At 41.0% G+C, this 26,970-nt stretch overlaps 1 protein-coding gene across 3 annotated transcripts in view; it reads right to left on the bottom strand.

The window, feature by feature from the left end:
- The window catches only part of tprb (translocated promoter region b, nuclear basket protein), a 113,650-nt gene that overhangs the window by 55,826 nt on the left and 30,854 nt on the right, over positions 1 to 26,970 (bottom strand). For all 3 annotated transcript variants that reach the window (XM_069938183.1, XM_069938182.1, XM_069938184.1), the window contains exons 2-15: positions 26,076 to 26,180; positions 25,716 to 25,789; positions 21,074 to 21,170; positions 14,858 to 14,961; positions 11,124 to 11,288; positions 10,745 to 10,837; positions 10,303 to 10,383; positions 7,620 to 7,707; positions 7,398 to 7,538; positions 7,221 to 7,315; positions 4,575 to 4,772; positions 4,101 to 4,208; positions 3,568 to 3,794; positions 1,841 to 2,004 (exon numbers count right to left, since the gene is read on the bottom strand). In XM_069938183.1, the coding sequence (XP_069794284.1) occupies positions 1,841 to 2,004; positions 3,568 to 3,794; positions 4,101 to 4,208; positions 4,575 to 4,772; positions 7,221 to 7,315; positions 7,398 to 7,538; positions 7,620 to 7,707; positions 10,303 to 10,383; positions 10,745 to 10,837; positions 11,124 to 11,288; positions 14,858 to 14,961; positions 21,074 to 21,170; positions 25,716 to 25,789; positions 26,076 to 26,180 (1,740 nt within the window). The remainder of the gene's footprint in view (positions 1 to 1,840; positions 2,005 to 3,567; positions 3,795 to 4,100; positions 4,209 to 4,574; positions 4,773 to 7,220; positions 7,316 to 7,397; positions 7,539 to 7,619; positions 7,708 to 10,302; positions 10,384 to 10,744; positions 10,838 to 11,123; positions 11,289 to 14,857; positions 14,962 to 21,073; positions 21,171 to 25,715; positions 25,790 to 26,075; positions 26,181 to 26,970) is intronic.

Below are 26,970 nucleotides of genomic sequence, written 5' to 3' on the forward strand. Positions count from 1 at the left end.
TTATCATCCAATGAGATATACCATTTGACATCCAAAATTGGCTTTATTATTTCAATCCTGGACTTTTTTTTTTAAACATCCAAGCTTTCTGAAGTAGTTAAGCCTCAGTAACTGATATAAGCTTTCCATTCTGCACTACCCAACCTTTTAAAAAGAATGCATGGAAAGGGCGAGATTACAGAGGACCAACCATTTTCATTATGGAAACAAAGTACAAACTCTCACTGTTGTATCCATTAAATGCTTCACTACCTTATTTTATGCTGAAAGGATTGCTATCTTCTGATTTAATAACCATACATTTCAAGAAATTTTCATCTTCTGCAATTACTGGAATATTTGCTCCAATTCTCTTACTGCACATTTACTTGCTGACAACTCGAGACTTTGCCAGCACCATCACCTTGACTCCCAACATGAGAATTTTCTGGCCCCTTCACTTGCCTCAGCTTCAGGTTATTAAACCTCCTGCATTTTTCCCTCCATTAAACACCCTAAGGCATCACCTCACTACTACATTACCTTTTGATTAATATGCCTTCACTTACCTACACTAACTTTGTATTCCATGCATTTCCTTAATAATTTATAAATAATATTTTGTGCCAACTTGCTGGTCACACCACAAAGTTAGGTAGAACTTTTCTTTAGTGAATTACTTTGGTAATTTTGTGTCGGGCATCACACAAGTATCTTTCAATATTTTTCAGAATCAAGTACACATCAGATGATGTTGAGGTAAAACACAGGATTCTGTTGACACCGTGGTTAAATGAAAAAACACACAAATGCTGGAGAAACTCAGCAGGTCAAACGGTGCCTTGATGAAGGGCTCAAGCCCAAAACGTTGGTGATATATCTTTACCTTTGCTAATATAAAGGCACTGTTTGACCTGCTGAGTTTCTCCAGCATTTGTGTGATTTTTCATCAGACGATGTTGAATTCATTTTCATACATGTGCATCAAAATTCTTACTTGCTACAGCCAAACTGATGTATTCCTGGGCACTTCAATTATTAAAACAAGCAGTGATGTCACCAGTCAATGTACTTTCCATTGTGTACCTGAGTTCAGTCAAATATTCAACAACATGCTAAATCTCCTACTTCAAAAGTAGAGGCATTGGTGTGCCTTGTTCGTGTGCTGACTCCACAAGAGGTCTTCCAAAAATTGGACTCCCAGGAACTTGAAGTTATCAACCCTCTCCACTTTCATCCCTTCAATGCAGACAGGTGCATGGTCCCTCATCCTGCCCCTCCTAAAATTCACATAAATCTCCTTGGTCTTGATGTCGAGACCAAGATTGTTGGTCTATATCCAACCAGATTCTCCATCTTCATCCTATATACTGACCCGTCATTTCCTATTATTTGGCTAACAACAGTGGTGTTATTTGTAAATTAATGGATTGCATAGAGATGAAATGGGCAACCACAAGTGGATAGGGAATAGAGCAGGGGATCAGAAAATGGTCATTTGATCCCTCTATTTAATACCATTTACCACTGCACTGTTTAGACCAGGGGTCAGCAAACTTTTTAAACCATCGGCCTCTTCATGGAATCCTTGATCTCTCACGACCCCCGAGCATGTGAAATAAATAAATATTATCAATAATAAATTTCTCTATAGCCTAGACTTTATCAACCCCTTGCATGGTCCCATTGACCCCCACCCCAGGGTTAATACAGACTACTTTGCTGACCCCTGATTTAGACTGTGTTCTATTCCTTCTTCAGACATGCTGCTCATTATAAATCATAACTGCACCAAACCCCGCTCCCTATAAATATCTAAGCGTTCCACCCAAATAATTGTGTTTGCTTCACCTCTCCTTACCCTGTCCTGGTATTGTCACTCCAGTCATCTGCGCAAGTAGAGTTCGGTACATGTCCCGCTGTCGGACAATAGATTCCACTAGTTGCATCTGATGACTTCTGGCTTCACGAAGTCGTTCAAGTTCATTCAGGGCATCCACAAGATTCAGCTGAAGTTCAGAAATCCTACAATTTAAAAGATTAATTCCATCTGTTAAATTATTTCTTAAAAGACAACCTTGATTGTAGAATTTAATGAAAGTGCTATTTTTTGACCATTGAGGAGTAATAAGCATGTGTTCATTAGAATCATAAACCAGTGATACGCTAACAGAGAACAGGACTTACCCAAAAAAAAAATCAACAGGTTACGGATCCAAAACTAAAATGTTAAATCCATTCTCTTACAATTCAATTACTTCGGTTAAAAAAAGTCAACCCAAAATGTCACTAGAATCTACTCAACACAAAGGTAATAAGACCTGGAGAATTAGGAGTAGAAGCAGTCTGTTGAGCCCATCACAATAATCTATTTTCCCACTGTCTGGCTTTCTCCCACAACTTTTGATGCCCTGGCTCATCAAATACCAATCAATCTCTGCCTTAAATACACCCAATGATTGGGCCTCTACAACCACCTTTGGCAACAAATTCCACATATTTACCACCCTCTGACTGAAGAAATTTCTCTGCATCTGTTCCAAGCAGTGCACTTCAAGCCTGAAGTTGTGCCCTTGTCCTAGATTATGGCAGCACAGTTGGCATAGCAGTTAGCGCAATGCTTTAACAGCACCAGCAATCGGGAGCGGACCGGTGTTCTGAGTGGATTTCCTCTGGGGGCTCCGGTTTCCTCCCACTTTTCAAAAGAGTAGTGGGAGTGTAGGTTAATGGGATACAAATTTGGCGGCACAGACTCATGGGTCAAAATGGCCTGTTACCATAATGTATGTTTAATTTTTTTTTAATTAAAAATTCAAAGTGACTTTGCAGATTCTGAAATTGATTCATTAAAGCTAATTTCAGAAAGAAATAATTTTTCTCATCTTGGATTACTTCGAGATAATATGAATAAAATGGTTCCAACCCAGAATTAGTATGCAAATTGGGTTCTTAGAATGAAAAGGATGACTCAAGCATTCTCTTTACCATTTGATTTCCATCAACTGCTACATCTGTACCTTTGTCTATCTGTTCGCCTCTATAAAAGTGATGGTCTGTGTAGCGGAGTGGTCATTGTCGGAGTGGGCTGAGTCAATTTAGTAAGGCTTTGACTCAAGGGGCTTCAGCAACAAGAGACTGAAGTGATGGTGCAGGAGTTGAAGTAAGAAAGGGCCACCCAATTAGAGGGAAAAAAAATTCAGTAGGAAGTCAAAGGCAAGGGCAGATTTTAGATATCATGTATTTTTTCTACTCGTGACAAACTGTGGGAATGGCAGCCAAGGCAGGGGAATGCTCCTCTTGCAGAATGTAGGACATCATCTCCAACTCTTCTCGCACTAATTCTTCCTGATATCAGTATTTCCAGCATTTTCTTGTTTAAAAAAAAAACTGCAGCAGAAGCAATGTTTTAAATGGCCACAGGACCAAGTAATTCTCAATGACGATCATTAGGAGATGAACTGATGATACATAGCTACACATGAATTATTCGTTTGAAAGGAAAAAAAATCATGTTAAATGGTTTGAGAGACATTTTCAATCTGCAACCAACAAATAAGAATGAAGTTTATAGAATTTATAAGCACTTACCGTGAAGAGGTTTTTTCCTGCTCTTCCTTTTCCTGTTTATCAGCAAGTTCACGAACAGTCACCAGTAGCTGTTGATTTTGTTGCTGCAGTTCCTCAACATTACGATAAGTCACCAGATGCTGAGAAATCACTTCAGAGGAACTGCTTATGTCGGCAGAACTAACTTCATCTTCACGTAAAATATGATTTCCTCGTGCATCTTCTAGTTCCATCAAAAGCACCCGATTCTGAATCGCAAGCATAAAAAATAAATATCTACATCAATTGAGGGAGCAATTAGTGATTCAAAGATTCATGAGGATTAATTGCTGCTGAATAATTCAAAGTAAATTACATCGTTCAATCACGTCCAGGAGCAAAAACAAGGAGAGAAAGTAATTATGACACCACATTTCAGACCACGTGGAACATTAGAAATATCATTCCAGCTGAGAACTGTTCAAGCCAACACAAATTTTGAATCATTCCCTCCATTTAAAGAAACTGGAAAAACTAACACAAAGACAAAATATACTTAACATTTAAAGACTGACCTGCTGTGAAAGATCTGACACTTGCATTTTGTATCTCTGATTCTCCCTGTTGAGTATATGAGTATGCTTATTCGCCTCATCAGTGCATTTTTGTAAACGGCGAATTTCCTAGGGAGACAGATTTTATCCATGTGATTCACATAATTAAGTAGTTTTACAATTATTTGCTTGCAGTGTTTAGAGAGGTGTTTTCACATGCAAATTATACACTGAAGGGATTCTTGAATATTTATTTTGTAATAAAAAAAATCAATAATTATAAATAGTTCTGATCAAATTTTATAAGACTTTATTGAACAAGGGATCATGCAAAACATGCAGATGATATTGAAATGGAAATGGCTAATAATAACTGGTGTGCAAAGAAATCAGTTGTTGCTCTTCTTTATACTGAATATAGACTCAGTCACAATTGTGCAGCATCATTATGGTCAGAGAAATATTATCAACTGTTAAGGTTAGAACAAAAATTACCTTCATTGCATCTTCTAATTTAGCTGAGAGGTTTGCCACAGATTTTTGCACGCGTTCATATTCTTCACGTTGGCGCTTCAGAAGCGGAGCTTTCATCTCCACTTCTTTCACAATTTCATCCAAATATTTATTTACTCTCTTATTTTCCTGTTTTGCCAATAGCAATTGATCTTGGGCTTCAACATATCCATTATACAACTGAAGAGATATTAAGGACAGAAATGCAAATTATATTGTTCTCATTTTAAAGAATACCAAAACGCCAAGCAAAAGCTTTCCCCAGTTTCATTATCACAGTTCTTCTATCACAAATCAATAAACATTCCACCATGGATTTACTTTAGTGAAATTCCAATGTTTTAGTTAGTCATCAGATATCAATAATTTAGTTGTGTCACTGCAACTCAAGGAATTTTTTAATTAAAATTAAAGCTGTAGCTTTAATGTTAGGATCAGTGCAAGTTGCTGCTGCTCTATTTCTTTTTAAATAGTGCAGGAACTACAACAAATCAAATTGGCACCACTGTGATCAAAGCCTCAGTAAGAAAAAGGAGCTGCTCCTGTTTAAGACAAAAGTACCTTCTGGGAAACATTATGGACACGAGCTTTAAATTGTCCAGATACCAAACTCAATTTGTGACAGTCGCCTTGTCAGTCGCCAAGAAGAGTATAGCGGTCACGTGGAAGTCTAACTCCCAACTAAATATTACATGATAGAATACCGAAATACAGAGTTGCATTCCCCTGGAGAAAACCAAGTACAATTTAAGGAGGAAATATGGCATATTTGTTAAGGTGTGGCTGCCTTATCTGTAACACATTGGTACACAGATATGATTATTCCCCTTCTAAAGGAAATGCAACAATCCATGCCATTAATAAAATGATTGAGATCAATGAAATGCATGACGTGGTCTTGTATTTTGTTCCTTATCTTTTTTATTTTAGGTTTAAGTTTTTCTCAAGTTCCCTTAAGGATTTGTGACTTTTGTGATATTTGGCTCTTTATATTTGTTTAATTTATATATTCTTTTCTTTGTTATAAGGTATGGGAAGGAGGGAAGAGGGGTAGGGGAAAAAATAAACTATATACTATTGTTGAAAGAGATAAAAAGTGTTGTGTGTTTGGATTTGTAGGTGTCTTTGAAAATCAAAAATAAAATATTTTTAAAAAGTACATCAGCAAGAAGCGAGAACCAAAGTCATACTTTCTCAAAATTCGTGCTTGATGTTTTGCTGAAGTCTGCAGATTACAGGTCATGTGAATCGTTGCAAACAGAATGTAAAATGGGAAGCTAAACCACATAAAAAGGCTTGCATCCATCTATGTATGGGCTTTTTTGCAGAAAGATTCTGCTGTAAGTTACAATAGGTCTTCTCATGTAATAGAGCAACCACTCTGCAAAGCTGAAAAAAGTATTATTCTTGCATTATTTGTCATTCACTTCTTTATATTTGAACAAATTTAACATTTGGCGCTGCAAGCAGGGTCTCACTGGGACCAGCGATCACCTGCGGACCGAATAAGCAGTGGACATCTGAGAAGGTACACCAGGAAGAAAATCAAGCTGCCTGAGAATCCACTGAATCCTCTTTTTTGGCTGGTCTCCTGATCGGCACGGTCCCTTGTCCAAGTTTGATTTGTTGCCCTGCCGCGACCCCACAAGAACAATGTGGGAAGTACAAGACACTCAAGGTCAGTGAAAGCTGTATACTGTTTAGTATTTGGAAAACTGGTAATCAGTGATTTTTTTTTTTTTAAAAAGAATATTTCAATTTAGTGTAGGTTTTAGGAATTATTCGGTAACTGCCAATAAGGCACAGCAAAAAATAAAGTAGGTTTTAGGAATTATTTGAAAATTGCCTGTAAGGCAGATGATAAAATTTAAGTTGGGACAAGTGTAGGGGAAAGATTCGGCAACTGTGGAAACAGTAAAAAAAAATTTGTAGAAGTATGGAATAGAGAAATGTGACAAGATCCAGACAAAAGTGTAAATGGGTCAGCTATTCAAGCAACGTGTGATTATGAACCCAGGAGATGAGAAAAGTTAACGAAAATTATATTATGCACGTTGGTTAATAGGGGGAACATGGGATGTTGAACAATGTGAAAAGGCAGTGCAATTGTTATGAAGAAGCAAATATGCTATAATCTAACAACTTCCATCAAATGTAAAGAAGTAAATGACAAAAAAATGCAAGTAGAACACAAATTTATTAGATTTGCAAAGCGGGTGCTCTGTTACATGAGAAGACCTGTTGTCATTTACAACAGGGTCTTTCTGCAAGAAAGTCCATATGCAGATAGGAACAAGCATTTTAATATGGTTTAGCTTCCCATTTTACAGCCTGTTCATGACATGACCAGGAAAACATCTAGCATGAGTTTTGAGAACAGCATGGCCTTGGTTCTCACATCTTGCAGCTGTTCTCCTGAACAAAAACAATTTCTTTAACAGACTCCAGTATTTTCCCATAAAAATATTGTTTTTCTTGCTGCTGAAATTTATAGAAAGAAAAATCTATACAATCTCTGCTTTAAACTATCACATATGCTTAACTCACCGAAATATTACTCGAAATAATCAAACTTGATTATTACAACCCTATGAAAATCGACTGAAATAAACATTAGTTAACTGGTACCTCTGTGAGCTTCATTCCAGGCTTCACAATCTTGGCTACAGCTGCTGCAGTGGGTGACATCGCTGCCAGTTCCTCTTCTGATAGAGTGGCGGCTCCTTCGATACAAAAAAAATGGTCAGATGTTGCAGAACAAAAAACTATTATTGAATATCCTTCAATATCGTACTAATTAGACACCTTTAAGCTTCGTAGTTGAAAGAAGATGGTTTGCATTTTCCAATTCCTTTGCAAGTTTGATAATCTTTTCATTCAGTTCAGTGACTGCTCTGGTTTTGGAGGTCTCAGTCTCAGTCAGACGATCTTCTGTTACTTTATGAGCTGAAACAAATGACAAGTTAATTTTACAAACAACTTAAACCAAACAAAAAAATCTACACGTAATGCTTGAAGTAAACCTACCTTCATTTGCCTGTTTTAATAGATTATGAAGCTCCTCGACAGCTCGAGTCAGCTCAGTTGCTTTTGTTTCAGAGTCTTCAGCAGCACTCTGCAAAAAGTTCAATGGTTTTTGTTCTCTAAACATCTGCACACATTTCATTTTAAAATCAAATCATTGAGGGTCAAATCTATGATGAAAGGAGGAGAGCCTGCTTAAAACACTCAAAATATTAAGATACTTAAGGAAAAGGATGTTAATCAAAAGACAAAGATAATTGATCATAGAAAATCTGACTATTCTACAAACAAATAGACCTCCTGCACGAAGGGTTGCATCTTTAATAGTTGTAAAAAAAATGCAAGACTATCAATAGCACTCAAAAAGGATCATTGTTAAGTTAACATGGATCATATTTAAATGAATGCAATGCGCAGATTTATGTTAAAACTTAGAATTATTGGGTTATATTTGTTTAATGACAGAGGCATTGCAGGGGCAGAGTGAAACACACAAGGCTGCAGACAATGACTGCAGTAAAAACAAAAATGCTGGAGGAACTCAGCAGGTCTTGCAGTTTTGGCAGGAGGTAAAGAGATGTATAATTAACGTTTCGAGCCTCAGCCCTTTTTCAAAGTCTGAGCAAAAAGCAAAATAGATGGGGAAAAGCACAGGCCAGCAAAGATAATTGGACATGCATGGACAGGAGATGAGATGTGATAATTGATCAGAAGTGAGGGTAGCTCTAGGAATGCAGAGCAGGAATCAGAGGAAAAGAGAGAGACAGAGCCAGATGAAAGGAGAAATAAGAATGGGGAAGACGAGGTGGGAGGGGGTGGATAACAGAACTTGATGAAGTCAATGTTAATGCCAACTGGTTGAAGGGTGTAATAGGAGGTGATGTTTCTCCAATTTGTGAGTGTTCTCAGTCTGGCTGCGCACAAGACCATTAATAGGCACGCCAGTATGGTTATAGACGGGGAAATGAAGTAGATTGCCACTGGGAGATCCCCGCTATTGCAGTGGAGAGAGGTCATCTTCTGCATCTGGTGGTCCCATTGCGATCTCCTCTGCATCAGAGAGACTGGACATAGACTGGGAGAGCGCATTAGCTTAGCTCTTTCTGTCACAATAGCTACATCATATCCAATTGACAGTCACAACTGAACTCCTCCTTTGCCATTCTCTGTTGCAAGGACATGTGAACTTGCTTCTTTGATGCATCACTGCTGCATTCGCCATCTATAATAATTTTTCTGACAAACTGCATTGTTGGCAGCCAGTGTAATCATGACCAGCTCTTTAAAGTAATCCTTCCACTTCATTTTAAAGCATTAATCCCCAAAACTCCTTTGACATCTTTCTCCCAAAAATGTTAATTCTGAAATCTCATCACTTCTTGATTTTCACAATTCCTAAACCCAAGAGCCTTGCACATCAGAAAAAATGCCTTGCAGATAAAGAGCGGCAGCATTGCACTTAGTCATCTGCTGAATGATGTAGGGGACCTCGGCTGTGACTGCCAACCCAATCAAAACGTCATATTTGTAACTGTTTTGATGTCATATACAAATCTTAATTGCCCCACAGTACAGAGCAATTAAAAAGTGAATGAAATTAGTTATTTATTTCACGAGCCTTGCCTATCCCTTGGGTCTGATGGCCTCAGCTGTCACACTAATAACAAAATGGTTAAATACAAGAGAAAAAAATCTGCAGGAAGATATCATGGATGAATGGGAAAAGAGGGTCAGAATTGGAAAATGTAATGTATAGACAATTTTCTAGTAATTCAAGTCCTGCATAATAACACATATACAAAGCTTAATGTAGCAGAGCATATTAAAAAAGCAGATGGGATCCTGAACATTTTAAACAATGTAATTGCAGGTCAAGACTGGAGTATATGCAAACCTATGAAGAGTATTGCGTCCAAGTTTGGTTACCTCATAAAGGATGGATGATAAGACCATGGTCAGGATTGACACATGGGAATTTCAGTTATAAAGTTAAATTGATGGATATGCAATTCTTTTTCTTGAGCACAGAATATTCAGAGAAGATTTTATGGAGGAATACAAAATAATAGTAAGTCTGAAGGAAATTTATCAAGAGCTACTGGATTACCAGCCGCATGAAAAGATCGTAACAAAAGTTTGAGGATGCCATGAAGAATTAGCTGACTGCAATAAGACCTACTACTCATTATACTCATTGCTTAATTGCATGGCTAGATTGGTGGGTCACCATGCTTGTTGGCTCCATATTTCATTGGCATGGCTTAGAATGCAGAAACTCTACCAACAAAATGATGAAAAAACATTTGGCAGCCAGCCAACCCATACCAAAAGAGTAAGACAGCTATTTAACTATGTAATAAAATCCAAATATTTTAATGTTACTACAGTAAAAACTATGGTTTAAAAATTCAGATAAATTTTAAAATATAAATTTCCTCAAAATTAGCTTTCTCCCTTGCATTTGTGACCGACTCCAGTAACTGCGAGAAATTAGCGTTCTACCATAAAACTTGCTCAATGTCAAAAAACCTCAAACCACACCCATCAGGAACCTGTGACTTCCATATTTGCCCTACCACCTCATCTATTTGAAGGGATGTGTGTGGATAGGAGTTCAAAAAGTAGATCATTCCATGCCTGCATTTCTCAGGGAGACATCTATGCAAATGAGCAACAAAAATTATACCTTGTACAAGTTTGACAACTTCACATGTGCATTCAATTCATTTCGAAACCTCTCTTCCATGGTTGCCGACTGTTCCTTGGACTAAAAATCAGGGGGGGAAACAATTATGTAACCATTGTATAAAAGATTCTGCAATTTCCTAGAGAAAGATTATCTATAAATGGTCCTCTATAGTCAAAAGTTTACAAATTTGATTTCAAAACATAACAGACAGAAAGGTTTGATTTCTAAAACTTGCTACACAATTGTAGGCAAATTATAGTCATGAATCATCAGTGCAGTGCAATTCAACAAATTTGAAAATTAACATAAAACAGAAACACAACTAAAAGAAACAATTATCTGATACAGTATTAATATGCCCTACTTCACTTGGACATCAGAAACACTCCATTTTTAATATTATCTGGTATTAATTCAATGACCATGGAAAAAAACTGACCTCCTTCAATTTACTCATTAAATCCTCAACTTGTTCCTCAAAATTTTCCTTGGCGGCTTTTAAAGTACGAATTTGCTCTTCTAGGCTACAAACCTGTAAAGCATGACAGTCAAAAATCAACAAGGTTACTCAGTACCAAATCAAATTCAAATGCTTTAAAAGGTTTCGACAGTGAGAGTAAAAAAAACAAAATAACCTCATTTAGTGGCAGACTCCCCTCAAATCAGAAGTTAATGGAGCCCAGAAATTAAACAAAATTTGAAATTATATTTTATTTGAATTTCTACCTTTAAATTGCATTAAAATCAAGAATCTTTCATCAAGTTCAGATAGGGGGGGAAAAAACCAAAAGGTGCAATAAATGTCTGCGACAAATTACCTCATCTTTTTTGTTCTCCAAATTGCATCTTAGTTCAAGAATTTCATTGCTTTTTTCTCGACGAAGTCCAAGAAGCTCGTCGGTCTTTGTTTTTAATTCTGTGTTCAACCAGGTGTTTTGACTCATTAATAATTCTTTTTCTTGCTCAAGGCGTTTTTCACGATACTGTGAAAAAATGTCAGCAATCACAGAAACAAAATTAATTCTTATTTATTTTCCATGATTTGGACCACACTGTCAAGGATAGAAATAATTACTCACCCCTAATTTCCCATTAGAACACGATACTGAGCAACACTTATCGGTGAAGGTAATCATGTAGGGAACACAAGGATTTTAACCCAACACTGATGAATTTACATCTACTACAACTTGCAGGTAGTACTTTCCCATGAATTTGTGATTTATCTCCCCTCCCCCCTCTACAACTTGCAGGTAGTACTTTCCCATGAATTTGTGATTTATCTCCCCTCCCCCCTTTTAATGACACTGTCAGGTTAATCTGCTGAATATTTGTGGCGAGCAAGATATTAATAAAATAGGCTTTTTTGACCCACTTGGTATCAAGTTGTTGAAACAAGTCAAGAGAATTCTATTAACCTAAGTGGAGAGGTACTTCAGCACACTCCTGACTCATGGAAAGGCTCCAGGAGGATGGCAAGAGGTGAATCACTCAGGAAACCAAGCCTCTGACCTTTTCTTGGAACCAATGTGGCTGACTCAGCTAGAAAAAAATGTTTCAAAGTGATCTCTTATTGTTATAATCTCCAAGAACCTTATTGCTGAATCTCATTCAGTCAATTATTGCTATAATCAATCTTTGCCTATTTACCCAGGGTTTATCTTGAAAATTTTCACACCAATCCATATAGATACTAGTCATAAGGAATTAGCCACTGAGTGTATAAAGCTAGACAATACTTTTCAGACCACTTGGGATATGGCTCTATGCTGTGCATAGCTGCACCTTACTATATCAAAACTAATCAGTGCAATGGAAATAGTTTGTTTGCAAATATCAATGACTTGAAGACAATTTAAACATTGGAATTTGTTAATTCATGCTAATTTTTTTTTTAAAGTATCTGTTTGGAGAACATTTGGAGTACAAAGATATCCCATGTTTATTTAAGAGTATCTAAAACACATATGTCAAACTCAGGCCCACGGGCCAAATTTGGCCCGTGATATAATTATCTTTGGACCGCAAGATCATATCAAATATGTATTAGAGCTGGCCCGCTGGCCGCCACGCCAGTATAGCGCATGAACAGCTAATACTACAAATCCCAGAATGCTTTGCAAATGCGTTGGCGTCAGCCCGCTAATCGCCCCCTCCTCCTCTCTTTACTTTCATTAGCATCTGTGACCTACCTATCGCCTCACTCACATGTAATAAACCCCTTACGGAAAATGGCCAAACGAAAGACAGAAAACAGGACCTTTCAAGACAGGTGGGAGGGAGACTATATGTTCATCATTTTAAAAGACAAACCTGTTTGTCTTGTGTGTGGAGCCAGTGTGTCTGTAGTTAAAGAATATAACATATGACGACACTATGAAACGAAACACCAGGACAGGTATAAAGATCTGAACGAGAAGCAAAAGCTCCAGAAGGTGGAGGAGATGAAAAGAAGTCTGGTTTTACAGCAAACTTTATTTTATATTTTATTTCTCATTTGTTAATGCCTCTTCTGGAGAGAGTTTAACCAAAACTATTATTAAACATTTATTTTAATAAGAAAAAGTTTAACATTACATATGTTGAAAGAAGAGAAAACATGCAGATGTTGTTGAAAATTTTCAATAAATATTTAGTTTGTCCCACGACTTAGTCCAAGTTTTTAATTTTGGCCCTCTGTGAATTTGAGTTTGACACCCCTGATCTAAAACAATACTTACTTGTTGTGAATAAAGAACTTCCCAAATTGGTTAAAGGGCTCCTCAATTTCAAATGTTTGACACTCAAAATTTTAAAAAACACAAAATATGCCACATGTCATACTTCAGTCAGACAATCAGGTTGTACTAAGGCTACCTACATACAAGCAGAAACTGATGGAGAAAAGACTTAAGAGGGGCAAGTAATTCCATGATGGCCTGATGATACAGAGGACATCCTATCTGCTTTGTCTTTAAGACTTGTCTGTATTTAAGGGTTCAGCAAATAACCTTGAAGAATACACCACAGCAATCATCAACTTTATCAGCAAGTGTGTAGATGATTGCAAGTTCAAGAAAATGAAAAAAAAAAGACATTCTCCATCTCTGAAACCATGGATGGATTGTGAAATCAACTTGTTGCTGAAGGCCAGGTTAGAAACATTCAGGTCAGGTTCGAACCATTTAGGGCAGAAGACCCAGCCCTCCATAAGAAATTCAAGTATGATCTTCGCAAAGCCATCAGGGAACCGAGAGACAGTACCACACCATGTTCGAGCCCCAGGAGAACATTGGTGAATCTGGCAGAGCATGCACGCTGTGTTTCCAGAGTACAAATCAAAGCTGGGCAATATCGCATACAAGAGCACAATGCTCCCTGATTTGCCAAACATGTTCTGTACTTGTTTTGAACGACATCCATCATAAACTACTAAAAGCACATGGTCACTGTTGTTGGTCAGCTTGGTCTTCTGGTTGGAGAACCTGCAAAAGTGACCAGTCCTGATGGAATCCTGGGACCTGCCCTGAAATCCTTCACAGATCAAATGGTGGGTATATTCACTGATGCCTTTAATTGTTCCCTGACAAAGGTTACAGTTCTTGCTTGTACACCACTAACATTTGAGAATCAGAGTACAATAATCTGCCTAAATGACAACCAACCACAGGCACTGACAGCAAAAATTATGAAATGATTGGATAAGTTGGTCATGGCTCATATCAAATAGAGTCTACCAGCCAACCAACCTTGGCCCACTTCAATTTGCCCGTTGTTCAAGTTCACATCAGATGCCATTCCCACACCAATCCCCCCGGTGTTCCACTTGGTACTGGAACATCAGGATATCAATTACACCTATGTCAGACTACTATTCATAGACTACAGCTCCACCTTCAATAGCATAATCCCCAGTAACGCCATTCCCAAACTTTGGGATCTACACATCAGCACATTCCTTTCTAACTGGATTCTTGATATCCTGTCTAACAGATCATGATCAGATAGGCAACACCATTTCCTCCACAATCAATACTGACACTTCCAAATGATATGCATTCAGTCCTCTACATTATTCCCTTTATACCCATGACTCAACAGCTAAATACCTTTCCAACTCCATCTTCAAATTTGCCAATGACACCAGTCATGCACCAGGTATCAAACAACAATGAGATGGAATAAATAAAGGAGATTGAAAGCAGAGTAGCATTATGCCAAGATGACAACATCTCTCCCAACATCAATAAGAAATATGATCACTAACTTCAGGAGAGGAGGCAGTGACCACACCTGTCCACGTCCAGAACACTGAAGTGGAAAGAGTAATTGCTTCACCATCAACCTCCAGATTTAGTAACAGAATTGCCACCGAGTCCAACCATCAATGTTCAATAGAAGTAGTCTGATGTAAAAGATACAACTGCATTTACAATACAAACAACATTGATTTCATCTGTGTATCACGTATGGTCATGAAATCTAATAGTTAGATGCACTTTTTAAAAATGGTCCAAATCACAATGTTTTATATAAATAGCCATCAACAGACTGCAACACTAGTAAAACCAACCTTAATAGAGACTTCTGATACTTGAAGTTCGTCAAGTTTTAACTGAAGATCTACCTTTTCTGAATTTGCTTCTATAAGTTTATCATTCAGACGTTTCAAATCCCCTGTTGAAAGACAAAATTGTTCATTTTGTTGTAAAATTCACATTTTCCACCAATCTAGCGTCACAGAAATAGTAGTCCAAAATTCAAATGTGCCTGTGCAGATTGCAAAACAAATTAATTTCCTTCAATAGTTTAATTAGTTAGATTAAAATTATAGATTTCAATGTTTGCATGTCACAACAAAAATTTTTGAAATATGAAGCAGCAGACATTAAAAACAAAGTACTTTGACAAAAGCACATCAAGAATTGAGAATTGTCACTCTTCCTTACAGCATTTTTTTTCTCTACTGGACACTAAAGCCACAGGAAAATTTGTAAGCATAATTGCTTGAAAACTGAAGGAAGTTGATGCTCTGCTATCGATGACCAACAACAGAATACAAAATTAAAATAGCAAAAAGTCTCATTAAATTCAGGATTTCTGCATTCAAGGAAGAGGCCCTCCCTGTATAGGAAGGTTCCTTCGGAAAGAAAATTACATATAATTTGAGAAATAAATATGTCTTTTTTTAAAATTTGGTGCCCATATATTCAAATATTAGGTTTAAATTTATAATGTTGTGCTTCCTGTGCCTCTGGTACCACTGGTCCTGCAAGAATCTCCTCTGAATGGTATTAAAAGATTTTGCTTAAATATTGCCCCTTTCACACTTGCATCTCACTAAATTGGCCGTTCAGTGTCCTGGGATTAGAAATGGGGTTTGCTTTTCACACTTGACCTCTCCTAACTGATACACAGAACGCTTTCATACTTCCAAGGAGCCATCCCCGGGGTTAGAACTGTTCCACCTACCGGTGACGTCATGACACATCGAGTGATGGTGGACCTCCCCTAAATCCTGATCAACATGTTATGATTTTACCATAATTAAGCTTTATGTACAGCACAATATGAGCCCTTCAGCCTGTTCTTGTGCCAACCTTCGTAAGGGACTGTGAGAACGTGCTTGCAATAAATAGCAATTTTTAAAGAGGGTAGGAAAGTTGGTGGCGCTATAGCACTCAATTTACACAGCATAGGAAAGTTTGTAGCGCTATAGCGCACAATTTATATAGCATGGGAAAGTTGGTATCGCGTACAATTTATAAATACCATGGGGAAAACCCTCCCAGATTTCCAAGCAACAGAGAAAGGGCTGTTTGCCCAGAGCATTTAGAGGGGTTTCTCTGGAGCATTGCATTCTAGGAAGTCAGGTATGCCATTGCTATAGCGCTACCAATTTTTCCACATTGTTTAAAAATAGTCTGCTATTGCTATTTATTTCCTCTCTCTTTCACTCCCCTCCCCAACCCTGGCTGCAAAGTTTATACCTTCATTTTAACCTTTTCTTCCTTCACGTTCCTGCACTCACCCCAGAACTTTTCAATCCCACAATGCAATTATCCATTTCACACTTGCCCATTTGCAACTCTGGTGTCTATAGATTGTACTAGGGGTCAAGGCCATCAATCCTCACGTGAGTTGACATCATCTGATGCCAGCGTTAGCTGACTTTGCTTTCACACTAGACACTTTAAGGGTCAATTGGTGGTTAATTCCTGGGATCACTTGCAAGTATGAAAGGGGCTTTTTTGTGTTAGATGACATCCCTCTATACAATCCTGAAAGTTTCTTTCTTTCCTTTCACTTTATATAACTATATTTACTTCATCTTAACTATTGTGAGGGTGGGGGGGTTGCGAGTTGGGAGGGGGATTATATAGCATCATGTATGTAGTTTTATTTTTTGTAGTCTGTACTATATTAAATTTGACTACTACAACTATAGAGAAAATTTTAAATCAAATATTCAAAATAAAAATGCCCATAATTGTGTCTTTTCACACAAAACGCTGGTTTGTTTTCTCACCATTGCATCTTAGCCCCTCACTTATCATTTTGCTGCCAAAATAATCACAACTACAGCTTCATGATTCTTAATAATAAGACATGCCATCTTTAAATTAACATTCAAAAAAAGGTTTTAAGTTTTCAAATGTAATTTGGAATGGACAAAATTTTTCAACTTTTTTCTGGTCTCTGTGGAATTTGTTTTGTTTGTAGCAGCAGCTACACTACTACTGAAAGAACACACAACCAAACGAGTTGAACTCAGTGAGCAGAACTGATTTATTGCAGGCTGCTGGGCTGGACTTGTACTCCCAGCCCAGACCTGGCTGAGAACTGCGCTGGGGGGCGCTGATGTCACCCAGGTGTCACGTGGTCCTCCAGTGCAGGCTTCTGAGCCCTGTGTTGAGAATTGGCCGGCTGCCCCGCCGTGGATTACAAGCGGGGCCGGTTCGCCTGCCTAGTGGTGTGCCGCCACACAGCCCACCACCCCCCCCCCCCCCCCCCACAGAACCGACGCCAATGTCCTTTTTAGCTTGGTGGCCTTGCTTCTTGGGCTGGGCCACAATCACTGGTTCGGTGGGGTCAAGGAGCGCTGGCTTCAGCCTGTCCACAGTAAACAGTTCCCGCCTGCCGCCAATGTCCAGTGAACGTAGACCCTGAACGCTGGACAACCTTGTACGGCCCCTCTTAAGGTGACCTTGTACGGCCCTGCCGAATAAAAACGCTCTGCGAAAAGCACCTCGTTGGGGAAGTGAGATGGTCGTGTGCCGTGTCTGGGCGGCGGTGGGGGTGCGAAGGACTCCAAGCGGGCCTGGAGGTGGGGAAGCAGCTTGTGCCGCGACCGCTGGGGGTTGTGAGGCGTGTTGATGAACTCACCAGGAAATGCCAGTGGTGCGCCGTAGACCTGCTCAGCTGATGACGCCTGTAGATCCTTCTTGGGTGTGGAGCGGATGCCCAGGAGCACCCAAGGCAGTTTGTCCACCCAGTCGAGACCAGTGAGGTGGGCCATAAGTGCCGACATAAGATGGTGGTGCAGATGCTCGACCAGCCCATTGGCCTGTGGCTGATAGGCCATGGTGTGGTGTAGCTCGATCCCCAACCTGTTGGCGAGCTGTGCCCAAAGCACAAAGGTGACCTGACAGCCCGATCGCTGGTGAGTTGATTTGGAACACCAAACCAGGCGACCCAACCGTGCAACAACGCTTGGGAGCAGGAGTCCGTGCAGGGGTCCAGCATCTGGATCGCCTCGGGACAACCAGTGGTGCGGTCCACCACCGTGAACAGGTAACAATTGCCCCGGGAAACGGGTAAGGGCCTGACTAGGTCCACGTGAATGTGGCTGAACCGTTCCCGGACGTGCTCGAACTCTTGCATGGGCGCCCTGGTGTGCCTGTGTACCTTGGACATCTGGCAATGGGTGCATGTTCTGGCTCAGCCCACGATCTGCTTCCGCAGCCCGTGCCAGACGAACCGCTCTGCCACCATCCAAACCGTTGTCCTGATGGACGGGTGTGAAAGGTCATGGATGTGGTGGACTTGCCTGTGCCATTGCTGGGGAACCACCGGCCGCGGGATGCCCATGGAGACATCGCACAGGATGGTGCTTCCGCCGCTCAGAGTCGGGAGATCTCGGAACCGCAGGCCCATGATGGCAGTCCTGAAGGCTAGCGTCTCCTCGGACTTCTGGTCCTGGGCGAACTGGTCGAAGTAGAGGCCAGGTGTCACCGCGCAGATGGCCAATTACGAGAGTGCATCGGCGATCACGTTGTCCTTCCCCACCTTGTGTCGAATGTCAGTGGTAAACTCCGACACGAAGGAGAGGTGTCGCTGCTGGGTGGCCGACCAAGGGTCCTTCACCATCGTGAGTGCCTGGGTGAGGGGTTTGTGGTCAGTGAAGATGGTAAAAGTCCTCCCCTCCAAGAAATAGCAGAAATGCTGCACCGCCAGGTATATGCCCAGTAACAAACGGTCAAAAGCATTATATTTGCGCTCTGGTGGGCAGAAAAGCCAGCTGAAGAATGCCAGCGGCTTCCATTGTCCATTCACCTGCTGTTCCAGGACAGCACCGATGGCAATGGCAGAGGCATTGACAGAGAGCGGCATATGCAGGTCGGTGTGTGGGTGGGCAAGCATGGTTGCCTTCGCGAGGGTGTCCTTGGTGGCCTTGAATGCACTGTAGGCTTCTGGGGTCCAGGTGAGCATTTTGTGCTTGGCTGCGATTAGGGTGAATAGCGGCTGCATGATCCGCACAGCTCCCAGGATGAATCGGTTGTAAGAGTTGACAATACCTGCGAACTCCTGCAGCCCCTTGAGATTTTCCAGGCGTGGGAACTCCTTGATAGAGGCGACCTTCGTAGCGGCTGCCGTGGCTCCCTCAGCCGTGATGGTATGGCCCAGGAACTGCATGGACTCTTTCCCAAACTGGCACTTGGCTGGTTTGATGGGGAGGCCAAAGTCGGCCAGCCGGGAGAAGAGGGTGTGCAGGTGGGCCTTGTGTTGTGCCTGATCCCTGCTGGCAACGAGGATGTCGTCTAAGTAAATGAAGACGAAATCCAGGTCCCTGCCCACTGAGTCCATGAGGCGCTGGAAGGTCTGAGCAGTGTTCTTGAGCCCGAACGGCATGCGAAGGAATCCAAACAAGCCAAAGGGGTCGATGATGGCCGTCTTGGGTATGTCCTTAGGCAGCACTGGGATTTGGTGATACCCGCGCACCAGGTCAACCTTAGAGAAAACCCTCGCATCATGCAGGTTGGATGCAAAGTCCTGGATGTGAGGGATGGGGTAACGGTCAGGAACTGTTGCCTCGTTGAGCCGTCGATAGTCTCCGCAGGGACACCAGCCTCCAGAGGCCTTCTGGACCAGGTGGAGCGGTGAGGCCCACAGACTGTCGGACCGCCGAATGATCCCCAGCTCCAACAGATGCAAAAACTCCTCCTTCACCACCTGGAGCTTGTCAGGCGGGAGCCAGCGTGCCTTGGTGTGAACCGGTGGGCCCTGGGTGGGGATGTGGTGGAACACCCCGTGGTGCGGCGAGGCAGCGGAAAACTATGGCTTGAGGACGATCGGAAACTTGTCCAGGATTCGCTGGAACTCGTCTCTGGGCTTGCTGATCGTGGCCATCGGCACCTGCTCTGTGCGGGAGGCATCGAGGCGAACGGCCTGGAAACTACGGGTGTCCACCAGGCGTCTACCCCCGAATGTCCACCAGAAGCCTGTGGGCGAGGAGGAAGTCGGCACCCAGGATGGCAGTCGGAAGGGACGAGACGGTGAACCTCCACAAGAACTTTCGTCGGCCGATCTGGAAGTGGACTGTCTTGTCTCCATACATCCAGATCTCTGTTGCATTGGCCGCACGGAAGGGTGGTCCTCGAAGTCGGTTCCTGGACTCGATGGCCATGGCCAGGATGACACTGATCTGGGCCCCAGTGTCAACAAATAACCGCCGGCCACTGACTGAGTCCCACAGGTAGAGGAGGCTGTGTCCTTGGCCAGCCGCCGCAGCCATTAACAGCGGCCAGCCTGCTTGTTTCCGACACTTCCGAGCCTTGGCTCCCCAGCGCTGACGGTAGAAGCAGAGGCCTGGAGCAGTTGTCGTGCCCCTGGTTATGTTCTTGGTGGCCCCTCCAGGGGCTGGATGCTCTATTGCAGCGCTAGGGGTGGGCTTGGTGTAGTCATGCCCGTGCCTCATGACCTGCTGGACTACCGAGCCCTCCGGGAATCGCTCGAGCCATAGCTCTTGGGCCTTCTGAGCGACCTTCCTCGGGTTGGTAAAGCTCTCTTGGGCCAGTAACGGATGGATGACCTCGGGCAAATGGTCGAGTAAAATGCACTTGAAGAGTGGGCAGTTGATGTGATCACCCATGAGCATAAGCATCTTGTCTATCAGCTCCATCGGGGACCTATCCCCAAGGCGTTGAGGTGCAGCATCCGAGTGGCACGCTGGTGCCTGGATAGTCTGAGGGATCTGGTGAGTACTTGCTTGATGGTCTTGTATTTGTCTTCGGTGGGGTGGGTGCTGAAAGAGTTGCAGCACGCATTTGACGGTGGCTTGGTCGAGGGCAGTGACCACATGGTAGAATTTGGTCATGTCGGATGAAATCTGACGGAGGTGAAACTGAGCCTCAGCCCGGACCTTGGGGGGGGGGTTTCGCCTGCCTAGTAGTGTGCCGCCACATGTTCACAATTCTAGCTTCTGACCTTGTATTGCTAAGAAGGCAATATTACATTTCACCTTGTGATCAAACTCAAGCCAAATTTCAATAGAATAAATTCAGCGTACCATTCAAATACTCCAGTTCCTGGGATCTTCGTTCAAGTGTTCTCACTAGCTCTCGTTTTTCATTATCCAATTCATCTTTTGCATGAGAAAGCTGGCTCTGTTTAGAAATTAAATAAAAATTTTAAAATATACATTTTTCCAGAAAGGCACTGATTCAAGCTACCACCTTCTTTCATCAATAGCAATCTACATAAAGCAGCAACAAGGATAGACCATCTCAAGAATATGGTTTGCATAATCAGAATACTTTCATTAATTGGGCATTACATATATCTGACATGAAAGTAAATGATAAAGAATATTAAAGTATGTAAAATTGAAGCCGCTGGTTTTCATGTATAAGCTATTGCCCCCCAAGTTGTAAGATTGGTTATTGAACAAAATATCACAAGCCAAATATTGGACCATCTGATGTTATATGGTTCTGTTTGAAACAAATTATTTTACAGAGGGTACGCAATGAATGCAAAAGTCAAAGTCTAATCAAGTCCTTAAGGGAAATATAGGCCAAAGATTCACAACCACAGAATGAAAATGTTCAACCTCTTCTCTGCCACATTTCCAACCAAAGGAAGAAGCCTCAGAAATTCCACCTTTTGTTTCAAAAAGATCACTGCTTTGCTTCTTGAACAAATTCCTCTCCTTCCAGAAAACAATCCACATTCAATGACCAAAACCACTCAAAATGTGGTCCCACCGAAACACTATACATTCTCAGCAAAATTTCTTTTAAAGAAAAACAAAATCCTGTCTCAACGAAGCCCCTGCACTATTTACAGGAAGTTAAAACCACCAACAATGACCTTTGACATCTTTCCATAATATGCCTACATGATGTCCTCTCTTAGTGTACCAGTGACATTCTCCTTTTTCAGAAATGTAACTTTCCTGCCTCCTTTACTTCCCTCTCAATCAGACTTGAAACATCTAAAGCCCAAAACGTTGTTAGTAGCCCTGCCATTCTCTCATTGCAGCTTCTGCAATGGCTACATCATAGTTCCATGTACTAATCCTGACTACAATTTCATTTGCCTTAGTAATTATAGTCGGAGTAAGAAAAAGAAACCCTCACAGTGCCTATGCCTTCGTCCCACAGAGCTCATTAAAGTATCCCTGCTGTTCTCTTCCTCTTCACCTACTTGACATCAACTTTCTCTTCAATGACTCCAACTTCTGACCTGCTACTGTAATTCCCACTCCTCTGCCACCAAAATTTAAACCCCTATTTACACTAGTAAGGATATTGTCCTCTCCTATTGGCAACCCACACTTCTTCTGCCGCACCCGATGCACAATAATCCAGTAAATGAAGCCCTCTCTCCTCCACCAGCTCTAGACATGCTTTCCGCTCTCTTCAGACTTATCACCTATCTGCACGCAGCACAGGGTATAATCCTGAGATTACATCCTAGATGTTTTGCCTTGTAAATTTTTTTATACAATTTGGTAAATTCCCAAAGCAGGACTTCAGCCCTCTTCCTTCAAATCATTAGTACCAAATTTGGCTGTTTATCCTCCTCATTCAGAACATCCTATCAATATTCTTACCAACCTTTATTTTTATACTCCCTAGTTTCAATTGACCTGGATGGAATCGCTTTTCCTGTATTTCATTTCACTATAGACGATAGATTCATTGAAAATAATAAACAGATGGTTAACATTTAGAAAACAAGTAATCCATAAATCTATTCCCAAATCAGTTCCAATGATTTCAGATTTGCCCAGAGTAGGGTTATCAGTCAGGAAGGTGGTTGAGGCAGGTTCTATTGCAAAATCAAAAATATAAAATTGAATGGATACATGGGTAGGATGGGTTGAGAGAAATATGGGCCAAATACAGGCAAGTGGGATACTTTGGTTGGCACAGGTAAGTTGGACCGAGGAGCCTGTATGACTCCAAGCCTAGTAATATCTCTCAAAGTCTACGGTCTATGGTCCGATAGATGATCACTGTTCCATTTATCTCCGATGTTCTCGAATTTGCTCAATAAAAAGGAAACGCACAGAAAGTGGCCCTTCAGCCCAGACATCAATCACCTATTTCCACTAATCCAACATCTGGTTAAGCCCACATTATAATTAGCCAACCCAATCTTGCCATTCACCTGCACACTTGTGGCAATTTACAGTGGACAATTAACCAACCAATCCACACACAGTCACAAGGAGACCATGAAAGCTCCATAAGTTGATCACCCAAGAAGACTAACCTGAGTCTCTGGAGCCGCGAGGAAGCAGCTCTCCCGCTGTGCCACTTAAGAATTTCTTGCATTCATGAGTTCATTTATCAAACTGGTTTCCCACAAACTCTCTCAAATTCAGCATTAATTTCTATACTGCGATCCTTTCCAGAATGGTCTGAACAGCCTGATTCCCAATTTTTCCATGACATGTTGTTCTCATAAACTTACACAAAATGCTTGTTCTACTTCATCCTCTGACTAGATGTGTCCCTTATACAAGGAACAAAGTTAGATAAAGATAGCAAGCAGGTGATATATTGCAGGTTGGTGAAGTTTGCACAAAATACATTTGAGGTAAGAGATTGCATTCAGAGGAATTTTGCATCATTACTGTGCTTGAGCTTGTTGGAAGGGGCAAGTTACCTTTTGGGGTCCAGGTGAAGGAAAAGTTGTGGAATAAAATTGATGTCAAGGTCAGAGAGCAAAGATGAACTAAGTGTCCCTTATACAAGGATCAAAAGCCTTCAAGATAATAATACACCATTATGAAAGTTCCTTTTATTTCTTGATTATTTTTATTCTTTGATTATTTTTCTTGATTACTTTTTCTTACAACATAGCTGCTATCCAGGAGTCATCCAACATTTTAAAAATATAACAGAAGACTATACTTAATTAACATTTGGCACTCCAGAGACTCAGGTTAGTCTTCACCTTGGGTGATCAACTTATGGAGCTTTCATGTTCTCCTTGTGACTGTGTGCAGATTAGTTGGTTGTCAATTGTCACTTCTTTTTTTCTTTCTTCTTCTTTGGCTTGGCTTCGGGGACGAAGATTTATGGAGGGGTATGTCCACGTCTGCTGCAGGCTAGTTGGTGACTGACAAGTCCGATGCGGGACAGGCAGGCACGGTTGCAGCGGTTGCAAGGGAAAATTGGTTGGTTGGGGTTGGGTGTTGGGTTTTTCCTCCTTTGTCTTTTGTCAGTGAGGTGGGCTCTGCGGTCTTCTTCAAAGGAGGTTGCTCCCCACCGAACTGTGAGGCGCCAAGATGCACGGTTGGAGGTGAGATCAGCCCACTGGCGGTGGTCAATGTGGCAGGCACCAAGAGATTTCTTTAAGCTGTCCTTGTACCTCTTTTTGGTGCACCTCTGTCTCGGTGACCAGTGGAGAGCTCGCCATAGAACACGATCTTGGGAAGGCGATGGTCCTCCATTCTGGTGACGTGACCCACCCAGTGCAGTTTGGTCTTCAGCAGCAAAGATTCGTTGCTTGTGGACTCTGCCAGCTCGAGTACTTCGATGTTGATGAAGTCATTCCAATGAATGTTGAGGATGGAGCGGAGACAGCGCTGATGGAAGTGTTCTCGGAGCCGTAGGTGATGCCGGTAGAGGACCAATGTGTGTTTCTTCAGGTGGTTGTTTTTCCAGACTCTCGTGTGCAGGTGACTGGCAAGATTGGGTTGGCTAATTATAATGTGGGCTTAACTAGATGTCGGATTAGTGGAAATAGTTGGTTGATATCTGGGCTGAAGGGCCACTTTCTGTGCTATTCCTTTTTATATGGGAGAGCATCCAGCCTTTGAGTAACTGCGTTCAATCACTTGTTTTTAAATTAACTAATTCTAACCCCAAGTCAAGGACAATCATCACATGTGCAAACAATGCTGTTTATACCTTTGTGGGTAAAGAAACTAATTAGCAAAATTATCTGGTCCTGTCACTTAGTTCATCTTTGCTCTCTGACCTTGACATCAATTTTATTCCACAACTTTTCCTTCACCTGGACCCCAAAAGGTAACTTGCCCCTTCCAACAAGCTCAAGCACAGTAAAATTCCTCTGAATGCAATCTCTTACTTCAAATGTATTTTGTGCAAACTTCACCAACCTGCAATATATCACCTGCTTGATATCTTTATCTAACTTTTATTAAAACATAGCATCTTTCAAGTTCACTTGAAGGCGACTGACTGGTAAGCCAAACACAATTATAAATTTAAAATTAGATGGACAGTGACACTAAGAGCCAAGCCCTATTGTGATTATGTTGTCGTGATAAAAATCCTTTTTCAAATGATCAACAAATCATGTACTCATGACACACTTCTGTCCTCCAAAAGATAGCATGACATTTATATTCTCTTTTTATCAAGTGCAACATGGTTAGAGGGTAGCACAATGCTACTAAAGTGCCAGCGACCTGGTTTGAATCCGGAACTGCAAGAAGTTTGTATGTTCTCCCAGTGACTGTGTGTGTTTCTTCCAGGTGCTCCAGTTTCCTTCCACCCTCTTAAAAAAAATGTACAGGATTCGTAAGTTAGTTAGTGTATTTGGGCTGCATGAACTTAGGGGCCAGAAGGGCCTGTCACCGAGCTGCATCTCTAAGATAAAAGAAAACTAAAAATGTGGCAAGGTAACAAATACCAAGAATTATTAAGATATTGTATTTCACTGTGTACCTCTGTATTCATCAGTTTTTCCTTAGAAGATTCTAGTTCCTTATTTATGTCCTTAGTTTCTTTTAATTGGTTGCCTGTGAAGAACAAATACATTAAATCACAAAGATAATTAATTAAATGCAGATCAAAATCATTATCATAAATTTCTCTGGAAGCCAATACCCATTCCACCAAGCAAAAAATTATTTTAAAATTTAGAACTTCACAAATTCACAACTATTTTCCTCTAAGCGCAACTCAATCTCAAGAGCTTGTTTCACTCAGTCGGGACATCCCTAATATCCAGTATCATAATGTGAAGCCTCTTGAGAATTAGAAATTATGCCATCTTGAAAAATGATCTCATAAACCAGTACTTACTTAGTGTAGAAAGTTCCTCACGCAATTTCTGACATTCTTGAGTCTCTGATACTAACTTTTCCTGTGTTTGGGTTAGTCGTTTCTCCACCTCAAAATATTGCTGCTCTGAAATATTTAATTAAAAACACTTAAAATTTCAATGCTCTACAACTGTCTAGACGTTTTTTCAATATATATTTTACTCAAAATGTAACAAATGCTGCAAATTCTATTGTGCGTGCAACATAGTCATTTACCAAAATTCCCATTAAAAGCCACCAGAGCTAATGATGGTTAAAAACCAAATCAAAACACCCAAGTAACACATTTCAACAAATCCCAAATGATGATTAATAGCAAATAACCAAATAACTATATAACATTAAAAAAGTTCAACTTGACCCTTCTAGTCCATGCTGAACACTTTCTCCCACCTAACCCTACTGACCTATACTCTATTCGCAACCGTCCATTTCTTTCCCATCCATATACATATCCAACTTTTCCTTAAATGCTAATATCGAGCCTGCCTCTGCCACTTTGTCTGGAAGCTCGTTCCACACACCCACCTCTGAGTAAAGTCCCCCCCCCTCAAGTTTCCTCCAAACTTTTGCCCCAAACTTGTGTCCTCTCATTTATATCCACCCCCCTTTCTTAAAGGAAAAGGTCTCTCAACATCAACTCTATCTATGCCCCAAATAACTTGAAGTACCTTAATCAAATCTCCTCCCAACCTTCTACACTCCAAAGAATAAAGACTCAACTTATTTACCCTTTCCCTAAAACTTAGGGAAACCAAGCAACATTCTAGTAAATCTTCTCTGCACTCTCTCCAATTTGTTACTATCTTTCCTATACTTTGGTAACCAAAACTGTACACAATACTCCAAGTTTAGCCTCACCAATGTCTTGTACA

This window comes from Narcine bancroftii, chromosome 5 (genome assembly GCF_036971445.1).
Source record: "Narcine bancroftii isolate sNarBan1 chromosome 5, sNarBan1.hap1, whole genome shotgun sequence".
Taxonomy (NCBI): domain Eukaryota; kingdom Metazoa; phylum Chordata; class Chondrichthyes; order Torpediniformes; family Narcinidae; genus Narcine; species Narcine bancroftii.